The sequence below is a fragment of the Dermacentor variabilis genome, chromosome 3 (genome assembly GCF_050947875.1).
Source record: "Dermacentor variabilis isolate Ectoservices chromosome 3, ASM5094787v1, whole genome shotgun sequence".
NCBI classification, from domain to species: domain Eukaryota; kingdom Metazoa; phylum Arthropoda; class Arachnida; order Ixodida; family Ixodidae; genus Dermacentor; species Dermacentor variabilis.
The window spans coordinates 206,669,504-206,694,584 of record NC_134570.1 but is presented as its reverse complement, the minus strand read 5'-3'; the positions used below and the strand labels follow the sequence as shown (position 1 = coordinate 206,694,584).

At 48.2% G+C, this 25,081-nt stretch overlaps 1 protein-coding gene across 1 annotated transcript in view; it reads left to right on the top strand.

Moving 5' to 3' along the window:
* LOC142576609 (polyamine-transporting ATPase 13A3-like) overlaps positions 1-25,081 on the top strand; it is a 296,153-nt gene that overhangs the window by 116,999 nt on the left and 154,073 nt on the right. The window contains exon 10 of the mRNA XM_075686810.1: positions 9,317-9,448. Coding sequence (XP_075542925.1) covers positions 9,317-9,448 — 132 coding nt within the window. The remainder of the gene's footprint in view (positions 1-9,316; positions 9,449-25,081) is intronic.

The following is a 25,081-nucleotide window of genomic DNA, read 5'->3' as shown; positions in this document are numbered from 1 at the left end:
CATACGAAGCAAGGAGTGACGTAAATAAACTTTCGTACGTAAAAGAAGAGTCCGCCTGGCAACTGATTCGTGTTGTGAGTGTGCTGTGGGAAGGCCGCGTACAGTGAGGAGTCCAGAAGGGCAGCATGCATAAGAGGCTCGGCCAATTTCTCTCCTCTGTGTTACACTGTTTCTAGGCGCACAGAGTTGCGGCGCAAGTAAAGTCGCAGGCCGTCGAAACATCTTAGGTCAATAAATAAAAAATAAATTGTGATGTTTGACGAGCCAAAACCACAATCTAATTCATAGGCACGCCGTAGTGGGCGACTCCGGATAATTGGACCACCGGGAGGTCTCTAACGTGCACCTAAAACTTAATTCACGGGTGATTTGGTTAATAATAAGGTAAACTGCATGTCAAAGTCGCCACGTGAATAATTTCAATCTATGTCGCAATGGGCAACAGTTCTAGTTGTCGTTTACAGCTTCGCTGTCCAACTACCTTCGCAGCGTGAATTGCAGAGCCTCTTCCTTCAGTGTTAAGGAGTTCCGACAATTTTCGCAAAAACAGCACGATCTAAATCAAAAGACTGCTTCTTAGGGCTACTAGAGCTTTCCCTCCTAAATGCAACCAAGCTCTTTCAAAAGTTATTCAGCGGTTGTCTCATGAAAACATTTCTGCAGTGTACGTGTATAATAATAAGGAAATTGGAGTTACTCGCCGCGGTGACTTAGCGGCAGTGACGTTGCGCTGATAATGACGAGGCTTCGAGTTTGATGGGAGCGGAATGCAGAAACGTTCGTGCACCGCGCACTGGGTGCGCGCGGAAGAACCCAGGGTGACCAAAATAAATCCGGAGTCGTCACTGACTACGGCATATGCATGCAGCGTAATGACATTGTGGTTTTCTCACGTAAGACATCAGGATTTAGTTGTGCGAAAAGAGGTTTATTTTTGGGGTGTTCCTTCAAGGGCGCTACGAATACGAACGGCGGGGCGGCTTGAGGCAGCGTTTCGAAAGAGACACCATGCAGCGATAAGCAGCGCGAGCATAGCGTAGGCGTGGCTGCTTGACTGAGGTGCGTCTTTTTCCTCACAATTGCCCTCACAAAAAAGAAAGCCATCCTGGCAACCTAACAGGTTCCAGGCTTGCGGTACAGGGCTGCGGTAGGGCTTGAGACGCTCCACGTGGACGAGGTCACGACCACGCCAGCGCACGTCGTCAGATGGAGAAAGTGGTTCAATGGGAAAATTCATCGGGAACGGTTGATCCGAGACGGCGTAAGGCCCTTCCTATTTTGGGATAAGTTTTGAGCAACGCCAAGGAGTTTGTCAAGGAAGAGCCAGCGATACAAGAGACCCTAGGTGGGATATTTGGGACCTCAATGGGACCCCATAGGCAGAATATTTAAGTGAGTCGGCGTGGCTTTCATCCTGGCACTGTTGTTCTTGTGATGTAAAGGTGCGCGCAGGCTGGTGGCACTCTTCGACTTGTCGGGCAGCTTCGTATACAGGCGGGCAGTTGGGAGCGTCAGGATGGCACGGAAGGAGAGTGTGGATGGTATGCGAAGGCTCGCGTCCATACAGGGTGAAGAAAGGTGAAATTGCTGTTGTAGCTTGTATCGCAGTGTTGTAGCGAACGTTAGAAAAGCAAGAATGCGCTTCCAGTTACAAATATGTCTAATGCCGAAACAGGAAAACCGAAGGTCATAATGAACCTCCGACCCATATCAGTTACCTCGTGTTTGGGTAAGCTTTTTGAAAATGTTCTACAGTCGAGACTCACAAGATACATTGAAAACCGCAACATACTCCCGGAAACTACGTTCAGCTTTCGACCGCATATGCCGGTACAGGACGCATTTCGCTACTGAAAGAAGTGCTAAATCTAGAAAGGAAATGTGGACAGATTCCCCATAGTTGCATTAGATATCAAAAAAGCTTTCGATACCATCTCGCTCGAAAGCATCTTAACAGTATTATGGAGCATACAGTGCGGACACTGAGCTTATGAATACATAAAATCCTTTCTAGACAACCGCACAGCTACGATAGTGCTGGTATCCGCCCGCTCAGATGTTCTACAGACCCCCAAAAGAGGAACGCAGCAAGGTTCAATTCTTTCACCGCTTCTCTTTAATATAGGGATGAAAGGACTAGCAGTGAAACTGCAACGGATCCCAAACTTAGGACATGCTATTTACGCAGACGACGTAACTTTCTGTACCACCAAACGATCGTTAGCAGGACGTCAGGAAACCCTCCAGAAGGGAATTAATATCGTAGCTGGCATGATTTTCGCTCCGAAGAAGTTCAAACTAATCCGAGTAAGAGCATTTCATACACGAAAGGACGACAGACCTCCGTTAACGCTTGCTCTAGGAGGCCAAAGAATACAGGAGGTATCTAAGGCTCATATACTCGGACTATGGATACAAGAAAATGGAGGAGTAGGGCACGCAATCACAAATCTCCGGAAAGTGGTTAACAGTGTGTCTAGAATGATAAACAAAGTAGCAAGAAGCCGGAAAGGCTTCACGGAGGAAGAGACGATAAAGTCCGGACAGGCATTTATCATAAGCCGCATATTCTTCGTCCTTCCTTTTCGAAATGTATCAAACTCAGATACGCAGAGCTCATAAGGCAGCGCTTGGCCTACCAATATGCACAAGCACGACCCTTTTTGAGGATATGGATATTAGCAACGCTTAAGTGGAACTCTTAGCTGAAACACTGATCGCAAAACGAAAAAGGCTCAATGCCACTGAGCGATGTCGAATATTCTCTGCCGATTATGGTACTCACTCAAACCGACACATTGCATCGACAAAACAGAACTCCTCCCACCGGACATACGAGCTCAGATCTTTGTGTCCCCAATCGCTAAAAAACATGAGCGAGAAATAATAAACAACGGCGCCGTGCACCGGCCACGACACTGGAACGCAAGTTTGGAAGAAATCCGGATGTATTTTCTTTTTTTTTTTACACGGACGCGTGCAAAGTGGATATTCAAACCTTCACTCTGGAAGCCACAAACACACAAACTACTATTTTCGCAACAGTCAGAACAGTCAGTGGCAAAGCAGAGGCTACCTCGGCAGAGGCTATACATGACGCTGAAAGCAGAGCACGTTCAGCTTTAATACTAACCGACTCACAGTCTACATGTCGCCATTTGATTACAGGCACCCTGCCCAAACTCGCAGTGAAAATCCTAGGAAGAAATTTCACGGAACACCACGCTATTGCATTGTCTCGGGCACGCGCCGGAGTGACGGGGAAGGAAACTGTGGACCGCCTCGCTCGAGAATATAGCATCCGAGCGACGGAACGCACTCTCGTAGAATCCCCGATCACGACAAAACATAACTTGCAAGCACAGAGGCGAGGAAGGCAACGTATAGCTTTTCATGCGTACTGTTGCACTTAGCCCAAATGCGGGACTGGCGCAGACTACAAACACGTAAATATCCACGACTACTCTTACTACACCACATACAACCCACCCGGTACCCTAACTCTTGCAAGTGGTGTGGAGGGCGGCCATCTCTTGACCACCTCACATGGTTGTACCAGAGTCGGCCACAATTAATCCAATCATCCCTTTTGGGGCAAAACTCCAACAGTAGGCAGTCGGAGGTGTGGCTCGACAATGCGGTGCGGGAGGACCAATTGGCCCCTCTCGACCAAGCCCGACATGCCGCGATCCCCAATGGGACCCTGGACTGAGGCACCCACCCATTGTACCTGGATCGAATCTTCAATAAAGGTTTATACTGCTACCATGATCAGATGTCACGTACATTGCAAGCATGTCACCGAGAGTGTGGTTAAACCATTCTTCAAGCCCGTTAGTGTGAGGGTGGTTTGACGTACTCGTTCGATGAATAATGTACGTGGCACTCCGAAATCAGAGCTTCGACGACTTCAAAGAGGAATGCGCAACCTCTATCACTACGTAATTCTAGAGGTGCGCCATGGCGAAGGATGAAGCGTAGGACGAAAGAGAGGCTACATCCCACGCTGTAGCATTTGGCAAAACAGCATGTCACGATCCGCCCGAGTTTGTGAACGAGGGAGGCCTCTAGGCACCCTCCTTTAGACAGACGCTCCGCAGCGTGGTGGTGATGAACGACGACTGACCGCCTCGAACTTCCGGCCCCACAGGTACTGGTGGAAGTGTTCGACCCCGAACATGAGGGCCAGGCCTTCTTTGTCCAGCTGGCTGTAGCGTTGCTGGACAAAGCAGAGGCTACCTCGGCAGCCTCTGCTACGAGAAGCAAACTACACAGGGCGTTCCTGGCCATCATTGTCCCAGTGTTCCAGGATGGTTCCCACGCCATCCCACGACGCATCTACGGTCAGGACTTTAGGCTTGCCGGATCGAAGTATACCAGCACTGGAGCTTTGGTGATCAGCTCCTTGCTGCGCTGCAAGGCCCGGTCCTGCTCTTTCTTCCAGACCCATTGCTGACCATCTCCAAACAGAGGAAGGAGCAGTTGTAGATGCTCCAACCGGTTCGGCAGGAAACTCCTGTAGAAGTTGATGAGACCGAGGTACTCATGAAGCTCCTTCTTGTTCTGGGGCTTAGGCGCCTTGAACACTGCATCAACTTTGCAGGGAGCCGGGGTAGGCCAGCCTGGGAAATTACATAGCCCAGGTACTCAACAGCGGGGGCCAGGAAAATGCGCTTTTCCAGCCTGATCTTGACGGCGTGCTGCAGTCGTGCCGGGACCTCGTGGCGGTTATGCAGGTGGTCGCCGTCGTCACTGCCAGTAACCAGGATGTCGTCCAAGTAGACCGCCACGTGCTTCATGCCCCTGAAGAGATTGTCCATCTCTCTCTGAAAAATGGCCGCGGCTTAGGCCACGCCAAATGAACTGGAGGACGCCCAGGGTTGCCGATATTGTGACATATTTCCGGGACGCATCGCGAAGCGCCAGCTGCTGGTAGGCCCTTCTGAGGTCGAGCTTCGTGAACTTCTGTCCACCGGACAACGCTGACCAGAGGTCTTTAATCTGGGGCAGGGGGTTCATCTTGATGGTAGTGGCGGGGTTGATGGTAACCTTAAATACTCGCAGATCCTGTCACTGCCATCTCGCTTCAGGAGTGGTACGATGGGAGCGGCCTATTCAGACGCCTTGGTGAGCACTAGGATGCCCTCTCGCTGCAACCGTTGCAGCTCCTGGGTGACCCTATCCTTCAGGTCGAACGGCAGTGGGCGAGGCTTGAAAAACGTGGCCGGGCTCTCTCAGGTACATAGATGCCAGCCGTCGTGCCGGCGAATATGCCCACCCCGGGCTGGAACAGGGACTTGAATTCATTCATGAGGCCGGGGACGTCTTTCAAAACTTGCAGGCTCGCTTCCTGGTATTCCGGCCGACGAACGCCCAGTGCATGAATCCAGTTTCGGCCCAGCAGCGTCGGCGACGACCCCTTAGTTAAGTAAAGGGGAAGAGTTGCCTACTTGTCGCCAAAGCGAACGCTGACCTGGGCCTGACCTTGGACCTTGAAGACCTGCCCACAGCAGCTGCGCAGCATGATGCCCGAAGACTCGATGGATGCGCCGAGGTAGGTACGCTTGAACAGCTTCCCGGCCATGACTGACACACTGGTCCCTGTGTCCAGCTCCATGGAAATGGGGTGCCCGCAGACTTCGACATTCAGCATGCACGGTGGCACATACGATAGAAGAAGGCCTGTCTACCACATGTCGAAAACAGGCGAGTCCTCGGTCATTACCTGGAGGCTGGCCGCGGAAGAACTTGAGCCTGCTGCCGCACGCCCCCGCCTCGTACCTTTGCGATGACTACTCTGGCCGCGGGCTTGTGTGGAACCTCGGCTTGAACGAGGCTGCTACTGCTGTTCGTTCTTCATCCCCCCCCTCAGCATACCCGCGCCAGCTGCCCAGTTTTCGCGCTGCTGAAGCATTGTGCATGAGAGAACTTGCACTGTGAGGGGGGGTGGGCAACACCATAGCGACTGCAGGTGCTCCCCTTTGTCGCCAACTTGTTTACCACCGATTCCGCCGATGGTGAGCCAGTCGCACATGCAATCTCACCGGCATCTTTGGCGGCAGCTTCCGTCGCCAGCGCTGCCTTTACGGCGTCATCCAGCGAGGGGTCTGGTGGCTCCAGGAGTAGCGTCTGCATGGCGGGGTTGTTTATACAGCAGACTAGACGGTCCCGGAGCCGTGAGTCCAGCTGGTAGCCGTAGGCGCAGGCACTGGCTAACCCTCGCAGCGCAGCGACGAACTGCCCAAGAGCCTCTCCTAACCGGCGGCTCTAGTTGTTCGGTGTCAATTATATCAACGTCGAGAGATGACATAAAGTAAGTGCAAGTGGTTCCACAAGACGAGTCTGGAGGTAGATCTGAATGGGACAGGGCGTCTGCGTCCGAGTGCTTGCGTCCACAATGGTAGACGATGCGAATATCGTACTCCGGGATTCGGTGTGCCCAGCATGCTAGGCGGCCACATGGACCTTTTAACGTGGCGAGCCAACAAATAGCTTGGTGATCAGTTATCAGCTAGAATGGGCGGCTGTTTAATTATGGGCGGAAAATTCCAAGCGCTCATACTAGAGCCAAGCACCCTTTTTCAGCCACGCTTTAATTGGCTTTTGCTTTTGTTAGCGTACGACTTGCAAGGCAACGACGTATTCAGAGCAGCCGCGCTTTCGTTACGCGAGAACTGCGCCAAGACTGACCCGCTGGCATCTGTATGTACTTCAGTTGCAGCTCTCGGGTTAAAATGGCGAAGAATTGATGGATAGGTAACAAGATGATGCAGCGTAGCAAAGGCGACGTCACATACAGGGGACCAGAAGGAGAGGTCCGCGCCACAACGTAGGAGCTGGCTCAAGGGCGACATGATCGATGCGAAATTGTGAACAAAGCGCTGGAAATATGAGCATAGGCCCACAAGACTGTGAAGTTCTTTGATGTTAGTAGACTTCGGGAACTCTGCGACTGCAGGAAGTTTCGCAGGGGCAGGTAGAACGCCGTCCTTGGACAGGGTGTGGCCTTAGGTGGTCAGCTCCCGGGCGGTGAAGCGCACTTTTTGAGGTTGAGCTGCATTCGGGCGTTTGTTAGACGCGTCAAAACCTGTATAAGGCGAAGTAGGTGGGTAGGAAAATTAGGCGAGAAAAGCACGACATCGTCGAAGTAACATAGACACATAGACCACTTGAAGCCCCGCAGCGTATTGTCTATGAGTCGTTCAAACGTGGCAAGCGCGTTGCAAATTCAAAGGGGCATCACGTTGAATTCGGGTAGGCTATCAGGTGTAAGAAATGCATTTCTTTGGCGATCTGCTTCAGTCATCGGAACCTGCCCGTAGCCACAATGTAAATCTACGGATGAAAAGAATTATGCTCTTTGAAGGCTGTCAAGGGCGTAGTCGATGCACGGCAAAGGATAGACGTCTTTGCTCCTTACTTTGTTTATTCGAAGATAGCTAACGGTAGTCAATGGTAGTAAACGCTAAAGCGAATAGACCCGTCCTTCTGGCGAATGAGAACAACAGGAGATGCCCAGGGACTGTGGGATGGTTCGTTAAGGACTTGATTCGCTAATGACGCGACGCTATTCGGCAGAGATGTGGTAGGGCTTTCGACCCAACGGCTCGTGTAAACCGGTGTAAGTGTAGTACTGCACTTCAGATGTTCAGCGCAGATGCGGCTGAGAAACATCCAACGAATTTATAAAGTGGTGTAGAAGTTGCAGAAGCTAGTAGTATTCGACAGGGGTCATGATATCGGCGATGGAACTCAGGAACATGTCACTCGACGACTTTTCAAGCATTGAATGGGAGTCGTTGGAGTCAATATGGCAAGTGTCGTCTGGCACGTTAACAAAGAACGAAGGGTCGGGGTGTTCCATGTGGCCGACACGTTCACCGTCAAACAACGTAACAGACACAGAAGGTATTGCACAGATGCATAAAGTACTGCACAATATCGCACAAAGATTTTGCTGAGGCCGGCAGTGGTGTGGTAGCGTTGCAAAAGGCAGTGGAACGGCTTTGCGACTCATGTGAAGCCAGACGGTATGAAGAAGCCCGTAGTATCGGAAGCGACACCACAGGAGACTGGCACAAAACCAAAAGAGCGAGGTGGAATGTCGGTGTCCTTCCGCACGAGCAATCTAGGCGGCCGATCGATCTAGAACTTCGTGGGATGATGCATCACAGAGTGGCGAAAATTCAACTTTGGCGCATGCGCAGACGCTGAAAGCATTGTGACGCGATAGGAAGTCCCACTCGAGGATGACATCATGTGAGCAGACAGACCGGACAATAAGCTGGACAATATACATAATACGTTGTGTAATCACGGGGCCAGTACAGGATGCGAGAGGTGTAACGGGATGCGTGCTTGTCGTGTGAAGCCACAGTATAGAGAGTGGCGTGGTCGCCTTGCACAGTGAACGACACAGTTCGGCAGCTATAACAGAAACCGTGGCGCTCATTCCCACAAGCGCAAAAGAAGAAACAACTTCGGCCAATATTGCGTCCATGTTAGCTTGAGATGAGTGAGCACTTGGGCAGTGCGAAGACGGCGCAGTTCTTGCCTCGTGAACTACGGCGCTGAGTTTTCCTGGACGATTGGTGCGCGTAGGTGACGCATTGGGGAGAGCGATCGTCTACGAGGAAATGGTGAGCGGCGGCCGTATTCGGATGGGGGCGAACTGCAAGACGCCCATGTACTGTACATTGGCTCCACGTTAAAAAATCCAAGAGTGCCAAAATTAATCTGGAGCCCCTCAGTATGGCATACTTTATAATGAGATTGTTGTTTCGGCACGTAAAGGCCAAAAATTATTTAATTTATTCGTGACTCATAGTTCGGGAACTGACTTGCTTTCCGTCGCCACCACAATGTCAAAATATCTCACTTAGGATTTCATTTTCAATTCGTCTTTAAGCGAGTCGAGTAGTCGGTATTACCGCTATCACAGCTGAGGGAACTTGTTAATCTGTATTTCAAGGGGAATTCGTTGCTTTATCCAAGATACTTCGGTATAAATTTATTGTCTAAACAGTGCAGCTTGCTATGCTCTTAGTGCGATAGCTGCGAACAATTAGGAAAACTAAAAGAAAAAAATACGCTCGAGTAGTGGTGGCTGAAGTTTAACTAATTGCCGCAGGTAACGCCTTCACAAGTACGCAGAACAAAATCAAACCAATCCTGTAGTTTTAGATCCTCCGACGCTCAAGCAGCCTGTTCTGATTATGTGGAGTTCTGTATGAAAGGTCGTGTGTTCTTATATAAGCTCATAATCATAAATATTAGGATGTGGTGTGTGGGGTTTTCTTCTGATTGGTTGCCGCAGAAGTAGATGAAGTTCCTTCAACTTGCCTGGTGCCTGGCGACATAATCTGCCTGCCAACGTCGGGGTGCCTCATGACCTGCGATGCAGTTCTTACCGCTGGAAACTGTCTTGTCAACGAAAGCTTACTTACAGGTAAGGTTCTCACGAGACATTTTACCGAAATAACGTAGGTTTTCTACAATCATGTTTCCTTCACTGACAGTTCGCTTTTTGAGGGCCAACAAAATACTGATGCTCCAATGTGGCACATCATTCGATTCATTAAGGAAAAAACTTAGAACGGACCAAATTAATTAGCAATCGGCACACCATCAATTTTTCCGCCATTAACACTAAATGTCTTGTCTGAATGCTAATAACTGAACACTGCCACAGATTGTTATTTAGAACAGCCTGTTGCTGAGCAAGCTACTCCGGTTTCCTGTGCATTCTTTAACGATGTTAGGCAGAGAAGACACAGGCGGCGCTAGTGCATGCTTCATTCTCGGAGTGTCGCCAGCATTGCGCTGTTGAAAAAACTCGTTGTTGTTTCTTTGATAATGCTTTGAATGAAAGACAGCGCAAGTAAAATTACTTGTGAAATTCGTCGTCAATTAGTTTCCCGATATTTATCACGGGTGTAATAAATTGATTAGTCAAGTCGAAGGAAGCGCGAACTTCAAGATTGTATACTTGTGTGACGCACAGCTGTCAGAAAAAAAAACGGAAAAAAGTTATATATTGCATTAGAATTATTCCTTGCTCATCATGCTGAATACAAGGAGATGTTTAAGGTTTTAATTTCCTCGCTTCTCAGAAACTGGAAGTAAGAAACATAGTGCTATTTATATTGTTACGTGTCATTTCTTTATGTATGTATGTATGTATGTATATAGCTTGAGCGGTGCTACAAGGTAAACAGAACAACCATTTAATTTTGTGTAAATACTTGTTCTATGTACATTGTAGCACCGCGCTCACGTTCTTTACGTTTGAAAGGTAGCCTGAAGAATTCCTCTTTGCCTACTATATATATATATATATATATATATATATATATATATATATATATATATATATATATATATATATATATATATATATATATATATAGTTCCACGCGGCTAAGCTGGTTCTTCACATGCGACTCAATATTTCCTTTTTTGTGTTTTTCAATATTCTTCTCACAAAACACATCTATTCAGCTCTTACGTACCGAGTGAAAAACCCCGGGTGACGTGAAAGCACTTGATAACAGTAGAATATACGACACGTAGACGTGAAACTTGTAACAAATGTAAGGACGAAGAACTGCCAGTCAGCCTGGCGCATCTCCAACGTGTCAAATAAAACGAACAAGCAGGGGCGCTGAGTCAGGCGCATGACCAGTGCCTATGTACCAGGCCAGTTCTTGCTGCTCGCGAAGTGAAACCTCCCCACCAAATTTCACCTCTCGCTGCTTTCGTACCATGCCAATAACCTCCTTGGCAATTGGTGGAGGTTGTAGGCTACGACTCCATAAACACTTGAACTTCAATGCCAAACCGTCCAACTATCTCTGTCCATACCGGATGATCCAGCCCAGCCTTATCGGACCATGCCTGACGATCCAACCAAACAAGCTGCAGCCACGGCGACTCCAGTCATGTGTCGCTGCGTACAGTGTCGGTGGGACCCTGCGATTTTCGCGGGTACCTGTAATCACGACGTTGCTCGCCACGACCGGGATCACGACCTTGCTCGCCTTGTAGGAAAGAGTCAGCGCGCACAACTAGAGGGACAATACGGCAGAGCCCAACAACGTAATTTTCTACTTGAGCAACGTTGCACATTTGTGGTTTAGAAACCACGAATCGGACATCCGGAGATTGTCGGCATGCAAGAGCAACTTCACGGAAAACTTTGGTCGCTTTGCTGTCCGTCAATTTAAGACTGAAAAACGCCTAAGCGGATGTGCCCAGCAACCAGAGGAGCATTCCACCAGCTTCATCGAAGACGTCGTTAATCTGTGCAACCGAGTCGACGCAACGACGCCAGATACCGCCAAGATCGGACATAAGTTCAAGGGAATTGCGGACGAAGCCTTCCAGATGTTGGTCACTCGAAACCCGACCACAGTCTCCGTCGTGATTGCGTTGTGCCAGAGTGACGGCGAACCTAATAGGCAGCGAGCAGTCCTGCGAAATCCGCCCTTAGAATTCACCTCTGTCTCAAGTCTGCCGTTAGGTGTTGACCAATCGCCCTAATGCACCAGATAACGGACTTCATGCGCGGAGGAGTTGCTTTATGAACGCGCAAGCTTACTCTCCCTTGACCCCGGGGTTGGAGACCGTCATCAAGGAGCAAATCGCTAAGTGCCTGCCAGCTGCCATTCATCAGCGTACCGTCGGAGCACACTCGACATACGCAGACATTTCTGCATGGCCTCATTTCGCTCCACGTCCATCTCATGTCTCCACGTTCTTTCGGGACCGCCCCGACGCCCTTCTCGCTGCCTGCACCACAGCTGCCACGCCAGATCCTTGGCGCCTAACAGACAACCGCCCAATTTGTTAAATTCTGGTATTCCGGAGCTCGTTGCCTGCTTTTGTCGACGCCGTACTCTGCCTTTTTATGACTACCGCCAACGCACGAGCTCTTACGCTCCTCGACAGCTACAATCTGCTGTTCCGCCTGATGAAATCGCCGTTCTTAACGCTACTCGTCGTTCTCCAACCCCACGCCAGTGCCCCGTCTCACCGATGATGCGCCGGCCAAGCACTCTGCCTCAGGGAAACTAAGTGTCGCCATTCCCGAGGGGAGAACTGCGTCCCTTTAGATTTACCAAGGGCCTCAGAACAACCCTCGCAACATCATTGAGGAATACGTCGACGGATTTCCAACATTCGCACTGGTCTATATGGGCGCAGCAATCTCAGTGCTACGCGCAGGACTTCGCCGACGTGTAGTGAAAGTAACGGCGCTTTCCGGACTCCATTTGAGTGCTGCGAGCGCATAGGCTGTCGAACTTTTGGGAGCCTGCACTGTGCGTGTTGTCCACGAGAAGTCTTTTTATGGCACTGAATTTGTTGTGCTGCCGTGTTGATCCCAGGACGTCATCCTAGTATCATATTTCTTTTTGCCCAACAATGCCATCATTGACTGTGCTCGTGCCGAGGTGAAGTTTTCGCCCAGTCAAGCCAGCGACCCAGATACTGCGACGTCTACAAAAATGCTCGTTGCCAAGGTTACTAATATTAATCCTTAGACATCCGCCGTCATCTCCATGTCTTGCGCCTCAACACGTGACGTAACCGTGCCGTTCAGGCCGTGTGACGTCTTCGCCCATCGCCGTTCTCTTCCGTTGCCCTTTGGCGTCGACGTCCTCAGTGCGGGCCCTGTTGTCATGTGTTTGTGCAATGTGTCTTCCCTGCCGATTACTTTGCATCGCGGAGAATGCTTCAGCTCCGCTCAAGCAGTGGATTCCTGAATGCTCTTCGATGCTCCCGACGACGCACTGCGCTGGGCAGTGCGACTCGACCACCTTTGGAGTGCTTCCATTCGCCAATCTCCGGCGATCTTATAACCACGCAACGCGTGCAGCTTGCCAATATGCTTACGCGAATTTATCGCCTCTTTTGAGTGCCATCATTATTCTCGCGGCCGCCCCCGCATGGGCGTCTGCGTAAGCAGTCGTTTCGTGTGTTGCGACACCACGTGCCCAAGCGCACGAGGGTTGGCCCCTCCCGCGTGTAGCCGTGCACGGCTTAGCCGTGGCTGGGGAAAGGGCGATTCTGGGGGTTGAGCCGATGCCGGGTGTTTGAACCTTTAAGGCACCCTGGCCGAGGCAACACACTTCTTTGGCCTCTGCTTCGCAGACGACACCGCCGGACTGACCCACCAGGAAGAAATCGGCAGTCGCTTTTTCCTGTCCCCCTCTTCAATATTATTCTTTCACACTCACTTTGAATCTTTCCTGTCTTCTACTGACTTATTCTTTCTTCCGAATTTCCGAGTGGCAAGGGTTAACCATGTGTAATATATTCAGTGTAGGGTACATACATTAGGTTATAGTGGCGGTATATAGCTGGGCGTCTGCAGGTTCTTTGGAACCTGTAGCGTCGCCTTGTTGGGCTCCTGTCCCCTGTCGATGGTGGGTGGCTGCCACCGCCGCCGAATTCCGAAACCATCTAATGGCAGCAGCTTTCCGCCACATTGAGATCAGCCTCTGAAAAGTGGTCGCACCGAAGCAGCTTTCCAGTTCTTTTTGAAACCAAACGAAGACACAGTTCCAAAACACCATGTTCTCCACAGTGAAGGCAACACAACAGTGAGAAAACTTGACCATCTATAGTTTCAGATGTCTAGCAAACACGATTGGACCAGGTTAGAAGGCCTCAAAGATGGCTAGCGGAGACTTCCTCCTTGAACTGACCAAGAAAGATCAACTAAAAAAGCTAGCCGAACTCACGAATATCGATGACATCAAAGTAACAATCTCTCCAGACCACTCACTCAACACTAGCAGGGGAGTTATATCAGAAGAAGACTTCCTGAACCTCAGCGACGAAGAGATCCTCGAAAGATTTCAGGTCCAAAACGTAATTAAAGTGCAAAGAATCCCACTACGGCGAAATTACCAATGGATCCCGACGAAACATGTGATATTGACATTCGGTAGCAACACTCTACCTAGTTCACTTGGCACAGTATATCTTAAAATCGACTTTAGGCATTACATACCGAACCCAAGGCGGTGTTTCAAGTGCCAGAAGTTCGGGCATGCATCGCACTCATGCAGAGACAAAGAAACATGTGCGAAATGTAGTACCGATGACCATCCTTCTGATAACTGCAATGCTGCCGCACTATGTGTCACTTGCAAGGGCAATCATCCACTTTGCTCGCGGATCTGCGCTTGCTGGAAAAGAGGAAAAGAAATAATCACAATAACTGTAAAGGAAAAGATCTCATCTTATGAAGCCAAGAAAAGGCTCGGAAATTTCCCACAAGTGAGCTATGCCAGTGTAACGCGGCAGGGGGCAGCGCCACGCCGGTTTCAGGAGTCTACAGGGTCCACGTCCAGTACTCCTGTAGAAAGTCCACACGCCCCTTTGGTGGCAGCAGCCAGTGCTGCTCCATCATCATCGAAGACGCGCCTGCAGACCGGAGTGCCGCAGGGCCCAAAGTTGAACCGAACTCCACGGCCCGAGGCGCACATCCCGGCGCCTGGCTCTCGATCATCCATCGCCTTAGAGAAGGCGATGGAGGTCGACCCGAAAACCCCGGCGTCATTGACGCCAAAAAGAAGGTGACATCAAAGACACTATAAATAAGTTATCACCAGAAGCACTCTGTCTTCAAAAAACGAACCTAGGAGGCAGACATACACATTTTCCTCAACGTTTTACTGTCGTAAGAAAGGACCGGGAGCACTCCAACCGTCTATCAGAAGGTGTCGCCATTGTTATCCAAGGCGGCGTCCCCAGACCCAACGTTTTATTAAATACACCGTATGAGGCAGTAGCTTTCACCGTTTTATCATTGAAGACTGTCAACATCTGGTCATTGTACATTCCCCCGCATAACCATTCCACAAATCGAGACCTGGAAAATTTAATTGACCAGCTGCCGGAGCCCTTTGTATAGATTGGAGATTTTAATGCTCACCGCACTCTTTGGGGCAGCGATAAGAATGACCAAAGAGGATAACTTACCGAAGATTTTATTTTGACAAACATATGTCATTTGAATTCGGGTGCACGAACACATTTTTCTACGAGTTCACGTAAATTTAGCTGCCTCGATTTAGCGTTTTGCTCTCCGGATATTATTACCGATTTTGAATGGGTCGTACTGGAAACTTCATATGGCAGTGATCACCTACCTGCTATAGTTAACCTCACATCACCGCAGCCCATTATATCTCACAAACCGCGCCGTTGGAAATTACAAATAGCAGACTGGTCTGTTTTCACAGAAAGTGCCAGGCTGGAGGATATCATTCTAATAGACCTAAGCATTGACGAAATTAATGAAAAATTTAATAACTGTATAATTTCTGTAGCTGAAAAGGCCATACCTCAATCCTCTGGCATAGGTTGGAAAAAGCTGAACCTTGGTGGACACATAAATTCACTGAAGCAAAAAAGCAGCAAAATGAAGCCTGGGGAATCATACGTAGATACCCAACACATAACAACTTTCTGAATTTCAAACAAGCCAAACCAAAAGCTCGATATATTCGGAGAAAGGCGGAAAAATTGTCTTGGCAGAAATACATATCTAAAAGTAATAGCACTGTCACATCCAAAAGGATGTGGGAACAGTTAAGGAAGTTGAGGTGGGACTGCTGATCATACAGGATACCCTTACTTACACCTTCAGGCACTCAGAAAACACTACAAAAACAAGGGAATATACTTGGGGAGCGTTTCTAAAACGTCTCTAGGTCGGCTAATTATTCAAGCACGTTCTTAAACTCTAAACTGACAGCAGGAAAGGAGAAACCACCAACTGCTAGTACGTCAAGGGAAGAATACGACGCTCCATTTACTTTACAGGCACTTAATAGTGTTCTCTGTGCTGGTAAAAAACTGCAGTAGGTCCGGACTGGATCCATTATTCCATGCTTGCAGACATGTCTCAAGCATCCGTAGATGTTCTTCTTAAATTTTTCAACAAAGTTTTTGAAGCTATAATCATTCCAAATACTTCGCAAAACACAATAGTTGTGCCTCTTTGAAACACAGGTAAATAACACACATCCCCAAGGAGCTTTCGACCCATTGCCCTGACAAGCTTTTTGGCTAAATCGTACAAAAATATCGTAAATGCGAGATCAACATTCATGCTTGATATAAGGAACCTAATTGATTTCCATCAGTGTGTGTAAAAAAGGTGTTCAATGAAGGACCACCTCGTCCGACTTGAACACGAAGTACGTGAAGCATTCTTACACAAACAGAACTGCCTGGCAGTGTTCTTCGATCTAGAAAAAAAGTTTGACACTACTTCGAGATCTGGAATCTTACGTTACCTCGCTGCGTTAGGAATCAGTAGCAAAATGCTAAACTCTCTCACTGATTTTATATCCGACAAAGCATTCTAAATTTCTCTAGGTACTGTTCTCTCGGGTACATTTATCCAGGAAAACGGCGTGCCACAAGGTTACATACTTAGAAGAGCACTCTTTATAGTAAAAATGAACTCTATTAACAAAGTTTCTCAGGAGAACGAAACTCATGATTTGCTTCATCATTGGGTAACTATTAACAAAGTCATTCCTCCTTCTGTTATGCACTCCATATATGTCGACAATCTGCAAATTGCGTGCCACGCCTCAAACTTATCAACGTGCGAAAGGCAGCTACAGATAACAATAAATAAAGTAATAGAGTGGGCTGAGAAAAATGGCTTCCGTTTCTCTACTCAAAAAACTGTTACAATGCTATTCTCGCGAAAACGAGGATTGTACTTAGACCCAGTTTTGAAATGGAATGATGTCGCACTACCGGTAAAACAAGAATATAAATTCTTGAGAGTAATCTTTGACAAAAAATTAAACTGCCTAGCCCACATTAAAATACTAAAGATTAAGTTAAATGAGCATAAGCAATCTCATAAGCGCTGGGGTTCCGACCGAACGTGCCTTTTACGTATTTACTCGTGTCTTGTGCGTAGCCTTTTAGACTACGGCTCCGTGGTTTATGACTCAGCCAGACAGTCCTACATGCGACAACTTGATCCGGTACATAACCTTGCTCTGCGACTGGCAAGTGGTGCCTACAGGACATCGCCTATTTAAAGTTTATACGTTGAGTGTAGTGAACCCTCCTTACAGCAGCGCAGAGCTTTACTCACTTTTTCCTTCGTACTCGGAATTCAGTCATCACCACAACACATATGCTACAGCATCGTCACACCATGCAACTCACGCTTACACTATACAAATAAACCGAACATGATTAAGCCACTTCTGCGATGTGAGGACTATTGACCGGATTATGACCTTCCCCATCAAGTCCTCCAGATTGCCAAATTGCCTCCAGTTATGCGACTGGACGTTAACACATCTAAAGAAAAGAGGCACCCCAGACGAACACATTATACAAGAATTCCGTGCTCTTCAGGACAAATATCAAAATAACATGAAATATTACACTGATGGCTCTAAAACAAAAGAACACGTGAGTCTGGAGGCCAGGTACGTAACCAAGGGGGAAGGGTGGCTCCCCCCCCTGGGGGGGGAGTGGCTCCGCGGTGTGGCCCGTGCTCCCCTCCCCCGAAATTAAGAGGCATACACCCCCCCTCCCCGGCCACACCACCAATCGTCAGACACATTCCAAAAGCACCGCCAAATCAAGGTTGAGGCTTGACAGCCATTCGGTGGTCAACATTTTGTTGCCTTTTCCACTCCTTTTGAATGACGGTTAATCAGCATCTACTGGGGTGTGAATACCTGTTTTCTCATCGATTCAGTGCCGGCGCGATTAACTCGAGATGCGTTCAGTTGCCGCCATCAATTCAACGGTCACGCGCAAGCCTGTTGCTTCGTTAGTTCAACCATCTTTGTTTAGACTGATCCAGAGACCAGGAAAGGGTTCCGGTTCATAGTCAGCTGGTCTGCATGCTGGAGGAACAAGTTGCAGCCGGAGAAAACGCCAGTTGAGTTTAATTTTTCCTTTTGCTTCATTATTACCACGAGTGGCGGCTCGCCGCAACGCTGGCCGATCGTCGGAACCTTATATCAGCGATGTGGTTAAATAAAGTGCAAATTAATATAATGCGAAACAGCGTCCATCTTAAACCCTGAAATAACCATTAAACTCATAAGCAATATGACTGTCCCCCATTACCTCATCTGGCTTTTTCCTAATAGTACATGCCTTTTCGTGCAAAATTGGCAACTGGAAACAACAGTCGCAAGGAGTTGAGAAATTAAGCCAACAGCCGAAAAGGAAGGGAAAGCGAAAATTAAATTTAAGAATTGTTTATGAAAATATTTATGGATCAACATCTTTTTATTTAAAAAGGAAGTAAAGAAAACGCTGTCGAAAGTCGAGAACAATTCTGCTTATTTTGAATGACACTTCTACAGTTATCAGTCGAGCCGCCTGGCGTAGCCACTTCTCTGCTGTGCTTATGTAGGTGTTTTTCGAACCTTCCGCCATAGGCGCAGTACGTCTGGAACTGCAGCGTCCGGCGCTCTACGTGGTTGTACGGGACTGCAGGCCACGCATCATTACGCAACTTCCCAAATAAGAATATGAGTCGGTTTTGACACTTCACTTGAAAATGCAGTAAACGAGGGATCCAAAAGAACTCTGATTGTTCCTCAAACATATACTTCTCTATAATTCTTCCAGAGCGAATAAACAAAAAAAAGACGCCACTATAGCCGGATACAACTTAAGCTTGCAGTGAAGCCCCAGCCACAAAATTCATAAGCACAAAAAAATTCCTGAGCGCGCAATTTTATACGTTTTCCCTCGCCTATTATAGTAGAATGGCGAAAGCCTAATTCTTTATTGAAGTGAAATAATATGCTTGCTTCGCTGCAACTATATAATGTCAAGTGTCACTTTAGTTGGCAGTAAAATGTCATGATAAAACGGGCTCAGCAGTGAAATAAACTGTATCGCAGACTTTTGAAGATTTAATTATGGAGTTTTATGTGCCACAACCACGATCTGATAATGAGGCACGCCGTAATGGGTGACACCGGAAATTTGGACCACCTGGAGTTCTTTAACGGGCACCTAAATCTAAGTAACCCGCCGTGGTTGCTCAGTGGCTATGGTGTTGGGCTGCTGAGCACGAGGTCGCGGGATCGAATCCCGGCCACGGCGGCCGCATTTCGATGGGGGCGAAATGCGAAAACACCCGTGTGCTTAGATTTAGGTGCACGTTAAAGAACCCCAGGTGGTCAAAATTTCCGGAGTCCTCCACTACGGCGTGCCTCATAATCAGAAAGTGGTTTTGGCACGTAAAACCCCAAATATTATTATTATTATTAAATCAAAGTAGACGGGTTTGTCGCATTTCATCCCCATCGAAATGCAGCCGCCATGGCCGGGATTCGATCCCGCGACCTCGTACTTAGCAACCCAACCCCTAGCCACTAAGCAACCATGGCGAGTAGACTTTTGAAGAGTGAAATGCTCAAACTCCATAGGCTTCGTCCATGCCTGTTGCAGACCTCATTGCTTCCGTCGATGAAAGACTCTTCAAGAATAGCAGATGCTCCGGAGGTATCAAGTACGATGCCATTTTGAAAAGGCCGCATGACGACCATTTTGTTTGCTTCTGTATTTGGCTGGCGGAGTAACACAATGCCGCGCCGTCCGTGTGTCTTGGTTGCCAGCTGCTGTTTTTTAAGATGTATCCTACTATAGAAAGCTGCTATAGCGAGAGAGGCCTTCATCCTGCAGTGGACATAAAATAGGCTGATGATGATGATATAAATCTTTATTTTGCACTTTCGTCTGTTTACTTCTTGGCAGTGTTCTTCCTGCGCTTCTTTCCTGCGCGAGTTCATTCGATTTGGTTCCTTGTTTGCCAAGAAGAGGTGTTTCTCACAGGCGTACTACTTGTCAGATACACCTTATTTCATTTCTCTTTTGCGGGTTTACGCGTCTTTATGGCGAATGGTGGGCGTTATTCACATTTGTACTAGTTCTGATGTTCTTTCAATAAACTAATCCTGGCCGAGGCACCGCTCAGCGCATGAAGTGACGAAGTCGTTCGTTACCACACTACAAACCATCCATTCAAGAACATCCAGCACAAAGAGGAACAGAAACTACAGAAACTAATCAAACACACACACAAACAAACAAGGAATTAAGTCTCTAAAGAAAATGTGGAAGTCTGGAAGGGCCTACAGTTTCATGGTCTGCTGTGCAGCTGCGAGACGAACTCGAGGTGATGACAGAGGCAGCCCTCGAAGCGTAGAATTGGTGCTGAAGACAGGCACTGTTGAAGAATAATCCTGGTCACCCCCAGCCGAACACCCGGGATCCAGTGATGGAGGAGTAAGCCCCGCGGCGACGTTGTGAACAAGGGCAGGTGGCCTTGGCACGGTAGAGGTCTTGCCACGGGACACCAAAGTCAAATGGCTTTACGTTGCATGGACTTCATTTTCTCGACGTCGCTCGGGATCTTCCTGCGTGTGATCATGAGAACGCGGTTCGTGTGAACACGTTGACACTCCCCTGGAAGGTCGCCCTGGTCCAGTACAAGGCACGAAGCACGGTCCTGATGCTCAACGACTTCACTTCTGCGCCTGGAGCACAGGCGAACTCCTTCCTCCACGCAGGCTTGTTGTTCCACGTCTCTCCGACTTCTTCCTCTTTTCTCTGTGCTCGCTTCTTGTTGCTGCTATTCTAGTTATTTCTTCGGCGCGGTCGTGCAACCGCTGCTGGCTACCGTCGTCGTCTTTGCATCCACTCCCATCACACCACTCGCACACTTGACCTATAACACTGGTAAAGGTAACCCACCCCTCATTTGCATAAAAAAGGTACCTTAGGTTGCCCCCCCCCCCCAAAAAAAAGCCTGGGTACGTGCCTGGTGGGGGCCTTAACGGAAAATTGGGAAACAAGTATTCGATTAAACACAGCACGCCTCTGTTATCACGGCCGAAGTTTACACTGTATGGGTTGTTGTTAAAAAGGTTATCACTGACAAACACAATAATGCAGTCCCATACACTAATTCTTTAAGCACACTGAAGGCTCTACATCTGAAATCTGAGTGTGAATTAACGCATGATATCAGACATTTTAAACATGATGGCGCTTAACAAATATAGGAGGTCAATTCGTTTCTGCTGGGTTCCAAGCCATGTTGGGATACCTGTTAACGAAACACCTGATATATATGCATCGATGGCCGCCTACAAAGTCATAACAAACACAACATTTCCATATAAAGATAGTATCCGCGCAATTAGGCAATCCTTAACGCTAAAATGGCAACATGAATGGTACCGTTGCGCCAACAAGCTACATCTCCCTAAACCCATATAGTTGGTGAATGCTATCATCAGGAGCGGTTCTTCGAAGTAGTTTTATGCCGACTGCGCATTGGGCACACACACCTCAAACACAATTATTTACTACGAAAGAAGACACACCAGCGTGTGCGAAATGCCAAGAGCCACTAACAGTTATGCATATTTACTGACATGTAGACATATTGAAGTAAACTGACGAAACCTTTTGCACAACTTATATCAACTACGCATGCCTTTACACCCTGCTTTAATTTGGGGTGATGATCCGCTAGTCTCATTATATGACCTGCGTGAATTCCTAGACGACGCTGGATTTTTACATAAAATATGGATTATTAACACAGGCTTTTTCTTCCTAAACAGCATTTTAAAACACCCCATGTTTAGCGCAGCAGAGCGTTAGCCGCTTTCGCGCCATTAAGCCACATTTAACTAACTATCTCGGCCGCATCGTCACCGCAAGCCGGAGCATCGACGCCCGTTCGAATGCTCCACTCCCGCAGCGTATTCATTGTGCATCAGCTGTTTAACGCCGCATCATCGACGAATAAGTGAGACATATGGTTCTGCGTGGCACGATGCAGCCGCCCCATTTCCCGGGTGCCTTGCAGGTCGTCGTCGTCGTCGTAAAGAAGAAAGGTGGCTCTATTCGCTTCTGCGTTGATTACGCGCCTCTTAACTCAAATACGCGCAAAGAGGTATAACCCTTACTGCGCATAGATGATGCTCTTAGCTCTTTGCAAGGTGCCAAGTTTTTTTCCTCTTTCAACTTGCGCTCCGGATATTAGCAAGTTGCCGTGGCTTACGCGCGAAAGCCGCCTTCGTCACACCAGACGGGTTACGCGAATTCAATGTCGCGCAGTTCGCCCTATGTAACACGCCCGCTACTTTCGAGCGTATGACGGGCAGTATCTTGCGAGGTTTCAAGTGGCACACGTGTTTGTGTTGCCTAAATGATGCCGTTGTGTTCTGATCTGATCTCGCGAATCACCTCCATCGACAAAGAGAGCTATTCCACTGTTTTACCAAGGCTAGCCTGCACCTAAACATCAAAAAATGCTTCTTTGATATTTATAAACTTACCATCTTAGGCCATGTCGTATCCAAAAAAGGTGTGCTCCCAGGTCCAGCAAAGGTCCGTGCAGTTTTGCAGTTCACTAAAGTCACCGCCCTGACGACACTACGCAGCATCGTCGGCCGCTGCTCCTATTTTCTCCAATTTGTTAAAAAAAACTTCACTATCATCATCGCTTCTCTGAATGAACTGTAGGTTGCAGACAACACCCTATACGCCTTGTCGCATGCCTGCAACAAGGCTTTCGCGACCATAGGTCGTCTGCTGCCATCCCCTCCGATTCTGCGACATTTTGACCCCTCTGCCCGAACTGCAGGCAATACAGATGCTTAGAACAACCGAAAGCTGAGCTAGTTCGTAAGGATTCATTATCCAAAAAAGAAGTAAGGCGTGCAGACAGGACGCGTGTTGTCAAGGCGTTCGTGTTGTCCACTTCTCTACTCTTGTGTCCTGTCTGCACGCCTCACTTCTTTTTTGCATAATGAATACAGATGCCAGTGGAGTCGGCGTTGGCGTGGTTCTCGCCCAACACAGACGTGATTTTGATGAATGTGTCGTTGCTTATTCTAGCCGCACGCTCACAAAGTCGGAACTACTCTCTTATAGAAAAGGAGTGTTGAGGTATCCTCTGGGCTATAACGAAATTTCGACTTTATTTATTTGGCCGCCCATTTTATGTAGTAACGGACCATCCCTCGCTGTGCAGCCTCTCCACATTGGAAGACCCCCTCTTGGCGCCTCGCACCCTGGACGCTCCGTTTAGAAGCGTACGTCATCCGTATCGTGTTCCGCTCTGGACCCAAGCACACCGCTGCCGACGCTCCCTCTCGCTTGGCAATTTCATCTGACCTAAACGGTCTTTACTCACTCAATTTAGTCCTGTCAGCGTTTGCCATCGTTGACATGCACTATGAGCAAAGCAAGGACCCGTGGATTGTTTCGCTTGTGCAGTTCCTTGCTGTTCCTGCAGCTGTTCCGGCATCTAGGTCTCTACGGTGACAGGCGCCTCCTGTGCCGTCGCAAGTGCCTCCCTCAAGGCTGGCAATGGCTCCATGTATTGGCGTGTCATCTTCGGGCTGATTTATACGCGTCGTTTCACGCTGATCCCCACGATGACACGGTGGCATGTTAGGAATGTACACTCACCTTCCGCTCTGGTATTTTAGACCTGGCGTGTACAAGTTTGTCAGCAAGCATGTCCGCTGCTGCCTCGACTGCCGGCGTCGAAGGTCGGTCCCTGAATTCGCTGCCACACCTTTACAGCCACTCCCCTGCCCATTCCGTCCATTTGATCAGGTTGGAGCCAATCCTTACGGTTAGCTTCCTTGTCGTTTGACAGCGCAAACTTGGACAAAGGACGGCGAAAGAGGCGACATGCAGGTACAAGCACTGTTTCCTCTTTCGCCGTCCTTTGTCCAAGTTAGCCCTTTCAAATGTCATTGATCAACACCAACTAGACAGGTCACATACCTTACTGTGCTTCCTTGTACCTTCCTTGCAGTGAATCACCTCACACACTATGCAGAAACCACTGCACTCCCATTTGAAACTGCCTAAAACGTTGCATAATTCATGCAGCGGAATATTGTTTTTTGTCACGGAGCCGCTCGGGAACTTTTTAGTGACTGAGACCGCGCATTTTCAGGCGTAGCTTGTATTGCCTCACTCGTGTCGGCTTTAGTGTTTCCTAACGAAAAGAACTCAAGCTGCACGAAAATGAAAATTGCTTACCGGCCTGTGGATTTGAACAACCGTGTTCCGGGTTGCAAGACCACCAGGCTAACCCATTGAGCTACTGTCGGTTTTTTATTCCATAGAATTATGAGTAGTGTCAATCTAAAGGTGTTACATTACATTTAAACATACGTGAGAAACAAATACACACATGTTACGCAGTCCAATGAAGGTTCAAAATACGGCCAAACACAAGCGTCCAAAAGCGAAATCCTTTCAGGTACGGGATCAAAGGTAGCAACCACACTACGCACTTGAGCAGCCTCTTCTCAAAAGATAAACCTTGTCGAACGAGGTGGCTCTGCATGCCTGTCGATCATTCAGCTTCTCCATAATGAATGAAGTCCTAATAACGTTAACAAATCATATGGTGTATTACTGACTGTCTTTTTGAAGGAAAGGAACGAGATACCATAAGATGTGGGAGGAAGGTCTTTTTTTATACTTCTTGGTAAAATGCCCGAAAAATGCAATGCGTCACGACAAAGTATAAAGCAATGTTATATTGTCTCGGGTTGATTACAGAGTTCAATTTGTATTCCAGGGTACATATAGTCCTTTTTCCTAAAGCCATCTTTTAACTGGCAGGGTGGAGGTATGCAGCTTAAAGAAAAATGATTTTGATGCTGGCGTAATGCACATTCTGCGCACACGGCAATGAACATCTTGACCAAATAGAGACAGATACGGCTTTCGGTACATGAGTTCAGGGAAAAGGTTACGTATAAGTGCTCCATTTAGCGACGTGCGATCATCGCTAAACAAATGTTTTATAGTGAATCTGGCTTTTAAGAATGAAATAGTGTCGACAAGCTATTTTCGGAAGTCCCTGTCGGCTCACCGTACGCACACTTTAAACCAGGGTTTGATATACACGAAGAAGTAGACGCAGCGCAAGGCGCGAGCTAAGGGGAAAGTAAAGGGTGTGATCGAGTGGTCGCTGGCTTCGTGCCTGCTGTTTCCCGCCAGTTCAGGCCTG